The 14,897-nt window shown below is 35.1% G+C and overlaps 1 protein-coding gene across 16 annotated transcripts in view; it reads left to right on the forward strand.

Annotated features, from left to right (window-relative positions):
- METTL25 (methyltransferase like 25) overlaps window positions 1-14,897 on the forward strand; it is a 130,151-nt gene that overhangs the window by 70,310 nt on the left and 44,944 nt on the right. For all 16 annotated transcript variants that reach the window (XR_013350592.1, XR_013350593.1, XR_013350591.1 and 13 more), the window contains one exon: window positions 831-904. Coding sequence is in view for 2 of the 16 variants with exons in the window: in XM_077845660.1 (XP_077701786.1) it covers window positions 831-904 (74 nt within the window). In the remaining 14 variants the exon portion in view is untranslated. The remainder of the gene's footprint in view (window positions 1-830; window positions 905-14,897) is intronic.

Genomic DNA, 14,897 nt, shown 5'->3' on the forward strand with positions numbered 1-14,897 from the left:
GATGTTGCTGATAATATTTTGTATTTCATGTTGGATTTATTTATACTCTCAATATTAAGAGGTCTTTGAGGATATGGGTAGAGTCTGGGTGATTTTTATAGTTTCTTAGTTTGAGTACCACTTCCATTTTTTTAGTGAAGTGTTTTCTTTTATGTATAGTACCTTTTTTTACCTTCTACTTCTTTGAAATTATCATTTTTTCACTGGAGCCTCTCTCCAGCCATACCTTCTTTCCTTTGGAAAACCATCATGGACACCTGATCCTATGTTCTTTCCAAAGGACAAAAAACATGCCCTTTTCAACTCTACAGTAGCCAACGCCATGATCCTTCAGACTAAAGACATATTTTTAGAATGTCCTGGTTAGAATAGAACCTTCTCTTTCCAGGTTTGAATCTTAAGTGATATTATTTCTGTTCACTGTCAGAAACAAATCCATGTTCTCTTCTCTTTCGCATGTATTACACCTGACTGCTCTCTTATAGGCTCCAAAGCTGATTTGGCTGGTCATGAAAGTTTATTTCTACATTTTTAACTGAACAGCACTCTTTTTGGGACATTAGCTCATTTTTCTTTGATTTTGCATTTTTGTCCTCATTCATTACCATTTCTTTTATAGTTTCTTCTATTTTGATGCAGAATTACTTTCTGAGTATTGGCCTCAGGGTAACAATTGAACTTAGTATGGAAAAATTTTTAAAGTGCCCTCTATGTTTTGTAACAAAGTCAGGTTTCTAATATTCACTGATGGGCCTGACTCTCTAGTATTGATTCAATTTGTGTTTTTTATTTTTATTTTTTGTGCTCATATATATATACATTTTTTTCAGCTGTCTACTCAATCACTCTTCTATCGAGCCGTCCTTCAGGATATTATTAAAGAATGTTATGGCATCACCAAATGGTATGAGAATTTTATTTTAATAAAATTAAAGTGAAGTGAAGTGACTTTTAGCCCAGGTGAATTTATTCAGGATCATTGTTACTGGTAGAAAAAGCTTTGAAATTGAGCATAATATCAGTAGTAACAAAGAAGTATGCAGCAACTGTATCTTAGATTAATCATTATTAAACTGAGGGCTCTAATGATCCTTTTTGTCCTGAAGAGTTAATGTAACTAACTCTGGTCTGTGTCGATTGTAATTCAGAATTTGAGAAGTACTAAAAGGTTACATATAAGTAATTCAGTAAATATAATACTATCATATGAGCAAGAGTTGTATTTGAAATGTTTCACAACCAGTACAGTCTAAACACTTAACTAATGAGCACAGAAATCGATCATAAACAATTGTGACCATTGTGATGCTGGTAAAATAGTAGCCCTGCCTGTTTTCTTTGTTTTCGTTTTCTTCCAAATAATTAATTGTTCAGACAGGCAGGGATAGGAGAATTTGTTCATAATATTGGTTCAGTAACTGCTGTAATCAAGCATACATTTGCAATTCTGGCAAGTTTTATGAATACCCTTTTGCTAATTATAATTTTAGGATTCTGATAACCATTTGGTTGTAATAGGATTATTCTTCAAGTTAAAATAGGACAATTTTAAAGTTCTCAAAAATGAATCCACACTTATTAACTGAGATAGAAACTATTTTTAGAGTAGTTGTTATTTCTCTGTAAGAGAGAAAATAACCTTTTTTTTTTTTTTTACTGATAGAAATTATGACATATAAATACCACATATACCATTGGTTTAAACTATCATTTCTGTTTCAATAACTCCCAAATCAATTGCAGACTCCATGCTCTTCTCCATATGTTTACCAATCTTCAAAATTGTCTATAAGTGAATTTCTCATGCTTTTCTGAAAACTAGCTCCCTCTCTTAAGTTCACCACAAGCTACTAACCTTGTTGAAAAAAGTCACATAATTTTGCAAATTTATGTTCATTCAAATATTGACTGCCTGCCCCTTTTGAGACTTCATCTCTTTATAAAGTTTTTAATTCTCCTAATGACAGCTTAAAATCATCTCCATTCTTTTCTGAATCTTTCTTCTTGCTTAAATTAAACACTCTCCAGCCCTCCATGTTCCTGCCTTCTTTTACTACTCAGAAGGTAGATATATTATAAGACTTCTTTCATTCCACAGCCTGATTGACCTTTCAGCCACATTTGACCATGTAGGTAATTATTTTCACTCCAAACTCTCTTCCTCCTTATATTCCATTAAGTTGCATTCTGAGTTCCTTTTTCCTACTATGCACAGTCATGTACTTACTGAAAGGTTCTTCTTCTTACTTATCTCCTGCATATGGGTAGATATTCTCTAACATTTTTATACTCAGCTCCTGTCTCTTAATATTTCCTCTTTCTCTTATGAATTGCTCTCACAACTAATATCTTGAATCAGGTGTCCATTCCCTCTACTTTCACTTAAGTAACTTACATCAAATTTAGTATATGCAAAAACTAAAATTAACTTCCCATTAATTGTAGTCTTCTTTCTTTCTTCTCTTGACTTCTTTTTTAATATGTAGAAATGCCAGGGCCATTATCAAGCTTTAGAAATCTTAGTCATATTTAATCTTATTCTTCTCCATTGTCAGGCCACATATTCTTATTAGTTGCCAAGACTTACACATTGTTATTTTTTTCAGTCCAGCAATTAATTTATTGTATGACAGGCAGCTTGTTAGGTTCTGGATGCATAGGATATACTGTCCACACAGAAATATTTTGTATTCTAGTCGGGATACCATGTGCAAAAGAAAAAGACAGTGATAGAAACCCAATTCCAGTAACAGCAGACTAGATAATTAGAACCAACTCTCCTTCTGAGAAAAGTGAAAAACATGAAAGGGGTGGGTGTAGGTGTGTGGACACGTGTGTGTATTTGTTTTTAGTTGGTTTAAGAACATCAGACACCTATCAAGAAAGTTAAGAATTACAGGGCAGGGAGTGATTTCACCAAGATGACAACATAGGTTGTTCCTGACTTTGCTCACAAAAACAACTAACAGCTGTTCAAAAACAATACACGACTAAAAGAATCCTAGAAAATGGGGATAAAGCTGAAGCACCTACCTGTACCTCAGAGGCCAAACAGACTACATCAGAAGGGCAAGAAAAACAGCTACATGTTGACCACATTGCTTCTCCTTCAGGCCAGTTCAGCAGCACGGGAAGTGGTCACCCCTGAGCCTCTGGTTCCTCCAGTGGGCAAAGAACCTAGGGGGTACAGCCAGCCCCCAACCAGCATTGGGGATTACTTTATGAAAGTCCATACTCTAATCTTGCCCCACAGGTGTTGCAGGGAAGTCTGTGGGGCTCAACCACTGAGGATCTGACTGATAAGGAGAAGGGGGAAGGGGCTTGCAGTAATCAGCACATCGATATTGGCAGACTAAGTTCATACCTGTAGTGCCCAAGTAATAATCCCAACTGGTGGATTTGCTCGTCTGCTGCATAGCCCATTCAACAGCCCTACTTATTTATAGTGGGACTTGAACAGAAAGCACTACCTATATCATCCTTTATCTGCAGAACAAAACCAGTGACATCACCTGACCATGTGCAGTTCAGTGCACACTCTGACCTTATTTGGGTCCCCAAACAATGAGCTATACAGGCCTTGGGTATCCTGCTTCCCTGCCAGAGCAAAGAAGTTAGTTCATAGCCCCATATACTACTGAATATAGGACCCAGTACTAAACATCTGGTAAGCATGACTAGAGAATTCAGGCAGTCATGGAACTAGTTCTATAGCTGCCCTCAAGTAAAGAACCAAGCCAACATTCCTATCCAACTATTCTCAAACAGAGGCACACTCCCCATCCCCATCTTTAGAGCTTAAACAGTTGTCTCACCCCAAAATAGACCATAATGGCAGTCCTTGCTACCTGTGGATGTTACCAGTAGACAGATCCAGAAACCCAAATTGAGCTAACTGGTAAAGAACTGTCTCTATCAAAGAAAACCTGTGAAGTTTGGTAGAGGAGCCCAGTTACTTCAGTGCTCAGATACCAACATAAGAAATCAAGGATCATGAAAAATCAGATAAATATACCACCAAAGGAAACTAATAAAGTTCTAATAACTGACTTTAAAGAAATGGAAATCTAGGATCAACAAATAATTCAGAGTAATCCTCTTAAGGAAATTTAGTCTACTACAAGAAAACACAAACAAGTAAAACTTGGAAAACAGTATATGAGAAAAATGAGAATTTTGACAAGGAAAAAGCAGCCATCAAAAAAAAAAAAAATCCTACAGTTGTAAAGTATAGTTGACCTTTGAACAGCATTGGTTTGAACTGTACAAATTCACTTATACACAGATTTTTTTTATAAATACAGAACAGTACTGTAAATGTGTTTTCCTTATGATTTTCTTAATATTTTTTCTCTAGCTTACTTTATTGTAAAAATAGAGGATAAAATACACTTAAATATAAAATATACTTTAATCAACTGTTTTTGAGTAAGGCTTCAGTCAACAGTAGGCTACTAGTAGTTAAGTTTTGGGAGAATCAAAAGTTATACACGGATTTTCAACTCTGTGGGATGTTAATGCTCTTTAACCTCATGGAGTTCAAGGGTCTATTGTACAGTAATTGAACTGAATAATTCCGTAGAGAGTTTCAAAAGTAGACTCATCCATACAGTAGGAAGAATCTGTGACCTAGAGGATAAGACGTTAGAAATTACCCAATCAGAGAAGGACAAAGTGAGAGGAATGAAGAAAGCCTATGGCAAAATGGAACACAATGAAAAGAAACAATGTTAATATTATAAGAATTCCAGAACAAAAAGTGTATTTAAGGCAACAGTGGCTGAAAACTTCTCAAACCTGGTCAAAGAAAAGGACATGCTCCTCCGTGAAATCCAAAAGAGCTCATATAGGTTGAACACAGATAGCACTACAGCAAAACATGTGATTAAGTTGTCAAAAGTCAAGGACAAAGAATTTTAAGAGCAACAAAAGTAGAGAGGAGTTACATAGAAGTTATAGCCTCCCATAAGATTTCTCAGCAGAAACTTCAGGCCTGAAGAGAATGGAATGACATATTGCAAATATTGAAAGACAATAACTGTCAAACAAAAGTTCTATACCTGGCAGAGCTGTTCATTAGAAACAAAGAAGGCATAAAGTCTTTTCTAAACAAAAGCTGAAGGAGTTCTTTGCTACTAGACCTGCCTCCTAAGAAATGCTAAATAAGAGTTCTTTGAATGGAAGTATAGAAAAGCTAAATCATAAAAATATAGCAGAACTCTCACTGATAATGATAAACATATAGTCATAGTTATACTCTGCAATATAGTAATAGAGGTGCATAATTCACTTAGAACTCCAAGTTAAAAGTTAAAAAAAAGTAAAAATAACCACAACTATATGGTAATGTTACTAGTTATATAATATAAAAAAACTTTAATTGTAACAAAAATAATAAAATCTAAGGAGGAGGAGAAATAAAAATGATAAGTTTTATTATTTCTATTGAAATTAATCAATTTTAAATAGGGGTTATAAGTTGAAGATGGGTGTCATGGTAATCATAAGGGAAAATACTGTAACAATTGCATGAAAGAACATAATTAAGAAGTCAAAGCATGCAGATACCAAAAGAAAACAAAAGATAGCAGAAGAAAAAACAAGGAACAAAACAAACATAAAATGTCTGCAAAACAACAATAAAATGTTAATAAATGACAATAGTAATTACCTGTTAATAATTACTTTAAATATAAATAAATTCTTCAATTGAAAAACAGAGTGGTTGAATGTTTAAAAAAGACAAAATCCAACAAATTGCTGCTCATAAGAGATCACTTTCACCTTAAAGATACATATACTAAGAGTGAAGGGGTGGAAAAAGATATTTCAAGCAAGTGGTAATCCAAAAGAAGCAGAGGTAGCTATACTTAGAGCAGATAAAATAGTCTTTAAAATAAAAATAGTAAAAGGAGACAGAGAAGGTCATTGATAAGGTGGGCCAATCCACCAAAAAGATTTAACAGTTGTAAATATTTATGTGCCAGCATTGGAGCACCAAAACTAACAGAGCTATAAAGGAAAAATAAATAGTAATACAAGAATAACTAGCTGGATCTCAACACTAGCTAGATCAGATCGAGAATCAATAAGAAAACAGCAGATTTGAACATTCTAGACCAAATGGGTTTAACAGACATGTACAGAACATTGTATTGAATAATAGCAGAATACACATACTTCTCAAATGTATATGAAACACTTTCTAGGGTAGATCATCTGCTAGGAGACTAGCAAATTCCTAGTCTCACTGCTAGGAAGGAGTGAGACTTAGCAAATTCAAGAAGATTGAAATCCTACCAAGTGGCATGACCCCAGTGGCATGAAATTAGAAATCAACTTGAGACCTGGAAAATTCACAAACCTACGAAAATTAATATCAAAGAAGATATTAAAAAGTTTCTTGAAACAAATAAAAATTGAAATACAACATATACCAGAACCTATGGGATGCAGTGAAAATAGTTCTAAGAGGAAAGTTCTTAGCGGTAAATGCCTGCATTAAGAAATAAGACAGGGCAGCCTGGGTGGTTTAGCGGTTTAGCGCTGCCTCCGGCCCAGTGCGGGATGGGCTGAGACACACTCTACCTGTGTCTCTGCCTCTCTCTCTCTCTCTGTCTCTCATGAATGAATAAATCTTTAAAAAAAAAGAAAGAAAGAAAGAAAGAAAGAAAGAAAGAAAGAAAGAAAGAAAGAAAGAAAGAAGACCCCACATGCCCTAATTCTGATTTAAGGTACTATAAACTCAGGAGCCAACTGAGCCCATATTAGAAGAAAAGAAGTAATAAAGATTATAGCAGAAATAAATGAAATAGAGAACGGAAAAAGAGTAAAAACAGACTATCCAAACTAAGAGTTGGTTCTTTGAAACTTAAACAAAATTGACAAACCATTTTTCTTTTTTTTTTTTTGAGGGAGAGATTGAGAGCATGAGGATAGGGGGTGGGAGAGGGAGAGGGAGAGAGAAAATCTTAAGCAGGCTCTGTGCCTAGTGCAGAGCCTGACTTGAAACTTGATATTATAACCCTGAAGTCATGACCTGAGCCAAAATCAAGAGTCAGACGCTTAACTGACTGAGCCACCCAAGCACCCCCAAAATTGACAAATTTAAGCTAGAATAACCAAGGGAAAAAGAGAAAGGACCCAAATCAATAAAATTATAAATGAAAAAGGAAGCATTACAACTGATACCACAAAAATTCAAGGTTCAAAAGAGGCAACTGTAAACAACTATATGTCAACCTAGAAAATGGAAAAATTCTTATAAACATACAATTTATGAAGACTGAATCAGAAAAAAAACCAGAAAGTCTGGATAGACTAATTACTAGTAAGGAGACTGTATCAGTAATCAAAACCTCTCAATGAAGAAAGCTCCAGGACCAACTATCTTTACTGGTGATGTTTAAGAAACATTTATTTTTAAAGATTTATTTATTTTAGAAAGAGAGCACATGAGCATAAGTACAAGTTAGGGGGCAGGGCAAAGGGAGAAGGAAAGAGAGAATCTTAAGTAGACTCCATACTGAGCGTGGAGCCAGACTGCAAGTTCATGACCTGAGCCAAAACAAAGAGTTGGACACTTAACTGACTGAGTCCTCCAAGCACTCCTTTATGAAACATTTAAAGAGGAATTAGCATCAATTCTTCTCAAACTTTTCCAAAAAATCAAAAGGAGAGAACATTCTCAAACTTATTTTATGAGGCCAGCATTATCCTGATACCAAAACCAGAAAAAAGACACTACTAGAAAAGTAAACTACCTGCCCATATTCCTGATGAGTATAGATATAAAAATTCTCAGTAAAATACTACCAAACCAAATTCAGTAGCACATTAAAGGAGCCATTCACCATAATCAAGTGGGATTTATCCTAGGGATATAACTATAGCTCAGCATATGCAAATCAATCAATGTGATACACTAATAGAATGGAATAATCATGATCATTTAAATAGACACAGATAAAGCATTGGACAAAATTCAACATCTATTTATGATAAAACTCTTAGCAAGTTCAGCATTGAAGGCATTTATCTCAGCATAATAAATGGCAATCCTACAACTAATATCATACTTAGTGGTAAATGGTAGAAAGCTTTTCTGGTAACATCAGGATTGAAAGAAGGATGCCCACTCTTCACCACTTCTTTTTAAATTAGTACTGGAGGTCCTAGCTAGAACAGTTAGGCAAGAAAAATAAAAGGAATCAAAATTGGAAAGGAAAAAGTAAAATTGCCTCTACTTGGAGATGATGTGATTTTATATATAAAAAATCCTAAAGATTCAATGAAAGAAACTGAATTCAATAAAGTTGCAGGATACAAAATTAACGTAAAAATATCAGTATTCTATTCTCTAACAAATTAAGAACTACACTGATCCTACGTACAAGAGTATCAAAAACAATAAAATAGGAATAAATTTAACCAAGAAGATGTAAGATCTCTACTCTGAAAACTACAAGACATTAATGAAAGAAATCAAGGAAGATGTAAATAAATGGAAAGTTATCCTGTGTTCATGGATTAGAATTAATAGCGTTAAAATGTAAATACTACGGAAAGCCATCTAGATTCAGTGTAATTCCTATCAAGATTCCAATGATATTGAAAAGAAAAATAGAAAAAACACTCCTAAAAATTATATGGAACCACAAAAGACCCTGAGTAGCCAAAAAATTCCTGAGAATGAAGAACAAAGCAAGAGAGATCACACTTCCTTATTTCAAACTGTAGTCATCAAAACAGGATGATACTGGCATAAAATAGACCAGTAGACCAATGGAACAAACCTGAGAGCCCAGAAATAAATTGAAGCATAGAATCAACAAATATTTCACACAGGAGCCAAGAATACCCAGTGGAGGAAAGAGTCTCTTCATTAAATCTTACTGGGATAATTGACTATTCACATGTAAAGGAATGAACCTGGAACCATGTCTTACACCACTCATGAAAATTAACTCAAAATGGGTTAAAGACTTAAGTGTGAAACCTGAAACCAAGGAACACCTGAAACAAAACATAGGAATAAAGCTCCTTGACATGGGTGTTGGTAATGATTTTTTTGTTGTGACATTTAAAATACAAGCAACAAAATAGAAAATAAGCAAATGAGACAACATCAAACTAAAAAGTTTCTGCTGGGGCGGGGGGGGGGGAATCTACAAAGTGAAAAATACCCTACAGGATGGGAAAATATATTTGCAGACCATTATCTGATAAAGAATTCCTACAACTGGATAACAACAAAATTTTTTTTTAATGGGCAAAGGACCTGAATAGACATTTCAAAGATAGACAAAGGCCAACAAGTACATGAAAAAATGCTCAACATCACTAGGTATTAGGGAAATGAAAATTAAAACCACAATCAGATTGGGCTGCCTGAGTGGTTCTGTCAGTTAAGCATCTGACTTTGTTTTGGCTCAGGTGATAATCTCAGGATTGTGAGATCAAGACCTGCATCAGCTCCATGCTCAGTGCAGAGTCTGGTTGAATTTCTCTCTCTCCCTCTCCCTCTGTCCTTCCCTCTGCTCGTGCATGCACACACACTGTCTCTCTCAAATAAATAAATAAAAACTTTTTACAAAAAGAAAACCACAATGAGATCACCTCACACCTGTTAGAATGGCCATCATCAAAAAGATAAGAGCTAGCATGTTGCATGGATATGGAGACAAGGGAACCCTTGTGCACTGTAGGTAGAATTATAAATTCAACTACTGTTGGAAACAGTATTGAGAATCCTCAGAAAATAAAAAATGGAACTACCAGATGATTCAGCAGTTTCACCTTTGGTAATACATCTGAAGCAAATGAATATTCTAACTCAGAAAGATATCTGCACCTCCATCCATGTTCATAGCATCCTTATTTACCATGGCCAAGATATGGAAACAACCTAAGTGTCCATCAGTGGATGAAGGATAATGGAATAATATTCAGCCATTAAAAAATGAAAGAATCATACTATTTGCAACAAAATGGGTGAAACTTGAAAGCATTAGGCTAAGTGAAATAAGACAGAAAAAGAGAAATACTGTATGATCTCACTTATATGTGGAATCTCAAAACAAAAGCAAATATAAACAAAAATATCAAATTCATAGAAAAAGATCAGGCCTGTGGTTACGAGGAGCAGAGGGTGGGGGCATGAGGAATTGGAGGGAGGTGACTAAAAGGTACAAACTTGCAGTTATTAGATAAATTCTAGGGGTGTAATCTACAACACAATGACTGTAGCTAACACTGCTATATGACATATATAGAAAAATTAAAAGAAAATCCTGAGTTCTCATCCTAAGAGAATTTTTTTTCCTTTTTCTTTTTTAAGATGTTTCTATATGAGATGATGGGTGTTAGCTGAGCCTATGTGATAATCCTTTCATAATATATGGAAATCAAACCATCATGCCATATACCTTAAACTTGTATTCTAGTTATTTTCTAATAAAACTAGGGGGGAAAAAAGATAAATTCTGTGTTTATGTGGGTACTTGAATGTTACCATTTATCTTACGAAATTAGCTTATTCAGATTTGAAGTGAATCCTGTTCTAAGACACTTAGAAAAAACAGGCCACTGTATGTTGTTGAGGTCAAAATTAAATATTAAAGTACTTGTTAATGCAAAAAAAAGAAAACAAAAACAAATAATCTCACAACAAAGTTTACACGACAAATACCTAGGAAAAGAGAATCAGGCAAACTAGCACAAGATCTCAGGACCTAAGGAACAAATTAGTGGGAGTTCCCTGGGTTTTCTTTTTGCCTTAAAAACTTTGTATTGGAGCTGAATTAAACTGCAATCCAGAAATGCTATTTGGTACATTAAAAAAAAAAAAAAAGACCCAATAAAATACCTTCTTTCTCTAGCCAAAGGACCAAGAAAGAGGGAGGCACAGGAAAACCTTTTGACAAACCTACCATATTGCAGCCAAAACCCAAATCCTCACCCCCCACCATGCCAGCAAAGGATAAGTGGAGAGCCTAGACTTCCATCCTTGCCAGCCTATAAGAAATTTCCTAAACAGCACTTGTGGAGGGGTGTCAAAGAAAGCCAAGTAGGAAACTTAGGATTTTCTCCCACCAAGTGGTAACAAGCACCCCACCACTACTGCCACACTGTCAGAGACTATGTGGGAATTTGGACTTCCTGTCCACCCAGCAGTAAAAACGTTACACTCTCTCCCCACCAGTGTGGCATCAGAGAAGACCTGGTAGAAAGTCAGAATTTTCATCATTGCCCAGGAGTTACAAGTCCACCCCTACCACAGCATCAGTAGAGACAATGTGAGAAGCTGGAAGTCCTAGCACTAACAAGGTGTCAACAGAGGCTGCTTTTCTTCATACAAAGCTTGTGTATGAATGTTTATGACAGCTTTACTTGTAGCCTCTCAACTTAAAACAACCCAGATGCCCTCCAACAGGTAGTTAAACAGTGCTAATCCATTTCATGGAATACTACCCAGCAATAAAAAGGAATAAGCTATTGATACAATAACCTGGATAAAACTACAAAAATTATGCTGAGTGAAAAAAAAAGTCTCAAGAGGTATATACTGTACAATTCTATTTACATGACTTTTTTAAAGATTTTATTTATTTATTCATGAGAGGCACAGAGAGAGAGGCAGAGACACAGGGAGAGGGAGAAGCAGGCCCCATGCAGGGAGTCCGATGAAGGACTCGATCCCAGGTCTCTGGGATCACGCCCCGGGCTGAAGGCGGCACTAAACTGCTGAGCCACTCAGGGTGCCCTTACATGACATTCTTGAAGTAACAAAATTATAGAAATGGAGAAGAGGTTAGTTGTTTCTGGGGGAGAAAGTGAGATGGAAGAGAATTAGGTGTGCCTATATAGAACACCAACATGAGTGATCCTTGTAGTGATAGAAATATTCTCTAACTTCACTGCATCAATATCAGTACCCTGGTTGTGATACTGTATTATTATTTTCTAAGATGTTACATTATGAAACATTTTAGGAAACTAGATAAAGGGAATAACAGTCTCTGAATTCTTTCCTACAATTGCATGTGAATCTACAATTATCATAAAATAAAAATTTTTGTTAAAAAATGTATTTAAAATGTATGTTGGACAAAATATTTTGTCAAAGAACCAAAATATAAACAAATAATCCAAGTGAAAATCCTCCAACTGAAAAATGAAATAATTGAAATGAAGAAATCAGTAGGTAATATTAATAGCGGTGTAGACACAGCTGAAGAAAGAATTAGTAAACTGGAAGACAGGTCAGAAGAAAACCCACAATGAAGCATGAAGAAACAGAAAGATGGAGAATACAAAAGAAAGACTAAGAGCTATGAAAAATACAGTGAATAGGCTTCACATACTTGTTAGTTGCAATTTGAAAAAAAAGAGAGCAATTAGAGCAGTAGCAATATTAAGAATTTTCCAATATTGAAAAAAAAAAAAAAAGACATGAGTCCAAGAAATAAGAAGTACACAAACCCCACAGAGAAGTGAAGAGAGAAATTACAGAGAAATGCAGTTAAACAATGAGATACCACTATGCACCTATTAGAATACCAAAATCCGGAACACTGACAACACTAAATGCTAGCAGGGATATGGAACAATAAGAACTTGCATTCAGGGCAGCCCTGGTGGCGCAGCGGTTTAGTGCCGCCTGCAGCCTGGGGTGTGATCCTGGAGCCCCTGAATCGAGTCCCAAGTCAGGCATCCTGTATGGAGCCTGCTTCTCCCTCTGCCTGTGTCTCCGCCTCTCTCTGTCTCTATGAATAAATAAAATCTTAAAAAAAAAAAAAAAAAAGAACTTGCATTCTCTGCTGGTGGGAATGCAAAATGAGACAGCCAATTTGGAAGAGTTTGGTAGTTTATTATAAAACTAAACCTACTCTTACTATATGATCCAGCAATCATGCTTGATGGTATTTACCCAAATGTATTGAAGAGTTCTGTCTATACAAAACCTACACACTGATGTTAATAGCAGTTTTATTCATAATTTCCCAAATTTGGATGTAACCAAGATATCTTTCAGTAGGAAAATGGATAAATTAACTGTGGTACATTTATTCAGTGTAACATTATTCAAAGTTTAAAAAAAAAAAGCTATGAAGTCATGAAAAGACATGGAAGAAACTTAAATATATATTGCTAAGTGAAAGAAGCCAATCTTAAAATCCTTTATAATTCCAATCATATGACATTCTGGAAAAGGCAAAACTACGGGGAGAATAAAAATATCAGGGCTTGGGGTGGGGTGAAGGATGAACAAGTGAAGCATAGAGGATTTTTAAGGCAGGAAACTACTCTGGGTGATTCCATGATGGTGTATATGTGTCATTACACATTTGTCAAAACCTGTAGAATGTACAACACCAAGAGTACACTCTTAACTGTGGACTTTGGGTGATAATGATGTGTCAGTGTAGGTTCATCAATTGCTACAAATCTACCAATCTGGTGTAAGATGATAGTGGGGGAGGCTATGTATGTGTAGGAGAGGGGGCATACAGGAAATCTCTCAATCTTCTTTTCAGTTTTGCTGTGAGCCTAAAACTGCTCTAAAAAAAATAATAAAGTCCTAAAGTAATAGGAAGAGTAAATATGAGCTAATCTAAAAATAGTGTAAAACTATGAAAGCAAAATTTTGTGTAATTTAAAATACAGAGAGAATTAAACAGTAAAATGTATAAAATGTTCTAATTCCTTTGAGTTGTTCTTGAAAAAGTTATCATTTTCTTTGGACTTTGTATAAGTTAGTGGTGTATGTTAAAAACTTTATGGTTTGTGGACACAAAAATAATGGTAAGAGAATGTAGAACTAGCAAAATAATTCTAATAGGGAGAAAACAATATATTCACTTGGTCTAGAAGAAGAATAAGAAGGCACCTAAAAAGACAGAGACATATGCTTTTATCATTGATAGATCAGTGACTAGTGTTAAGAAATGTACAGGAGATTAGGCACTTATTCTTGGACAAGGTACATGGTGCATGTTTCCATAAAAATTCTGGCTGTCATCAACCTAGAAATGGTGTCATTCTGAATATACCCAGAACTCAAAACTAAATGGCCTCATACCCAATTGGACTGAAAGAAGCTGTTTGACTGAATAGTAATAACAGAGGCATTTAGTGCAGTCTCAAAATCTGTGAGATGCGCTGAAAAATATAGTTGAAGACTATACACTAGAGAGGAGGACTATGATAACATTGATTTGGGATCTCTGAACTTTCTTACATTTATTATTGCTACTTGATGTATATATCCAAAAGGTAGTATTTTATATTAAACTGTCTTATGCTACAGTAATCTAGTCCATTCTTAAATGCCAGTTGACTGGATAAGCATATTGATGAATGTACTTAATAAGAAGAGGGAAAAAATAAACCTTTAAATGTTAGGACAAAAGTCCTCAAAAACAGCAAGAAAAGTAACTAAGAGACTCGGTCTCTGCTAACTTGAGATGGTGAGAAATCAGGAGGAAAAAAACCTGGTGGAGCAATCTAGAAAGGTATTATGGGGGTACCTGACCAGGTACCAGAGTTAAGGGTTAACCAACATGATAATTTAGTATTGGGACAGCTAAGTTCTTGTACCACTGAGGCCATTCTTAAAAACTGATACGCTTTTGGAACACAGGAGCCTTTTTTTGAATGTTACTAGTTGAGAAGGAACTCTTAAATAAATGGACAAATATGATATGTTCATGGATAAAAAGATTTAATATTGTAAAAAATGCCAGCTCTTCACAAAGTGATTGCTGGATTGTTGCATTTCAGTACATTTAATGAATATCTCTAAAGTGTATTAGTGTTTGTATTATGGAATTTGTAAGTTGTTTCAAAATATACATGAGAAAGCTACATTATTAGCAAGTAAAGCCAAGACATTA

This window comes from Canis aureus, chromosome 13 (assembly GCF_053574225.1).
Source record: "Canis aureus isolate CA01 chromosome 13, VMU_Caureus_v.1.0, whole genome shotgun sequence".
Classification (NCBI taxonomy): Eukaryota; Metazoa; Chordata; class Mammalia; order Carnivora; family Canidae; genus Canis; species Canis aureus.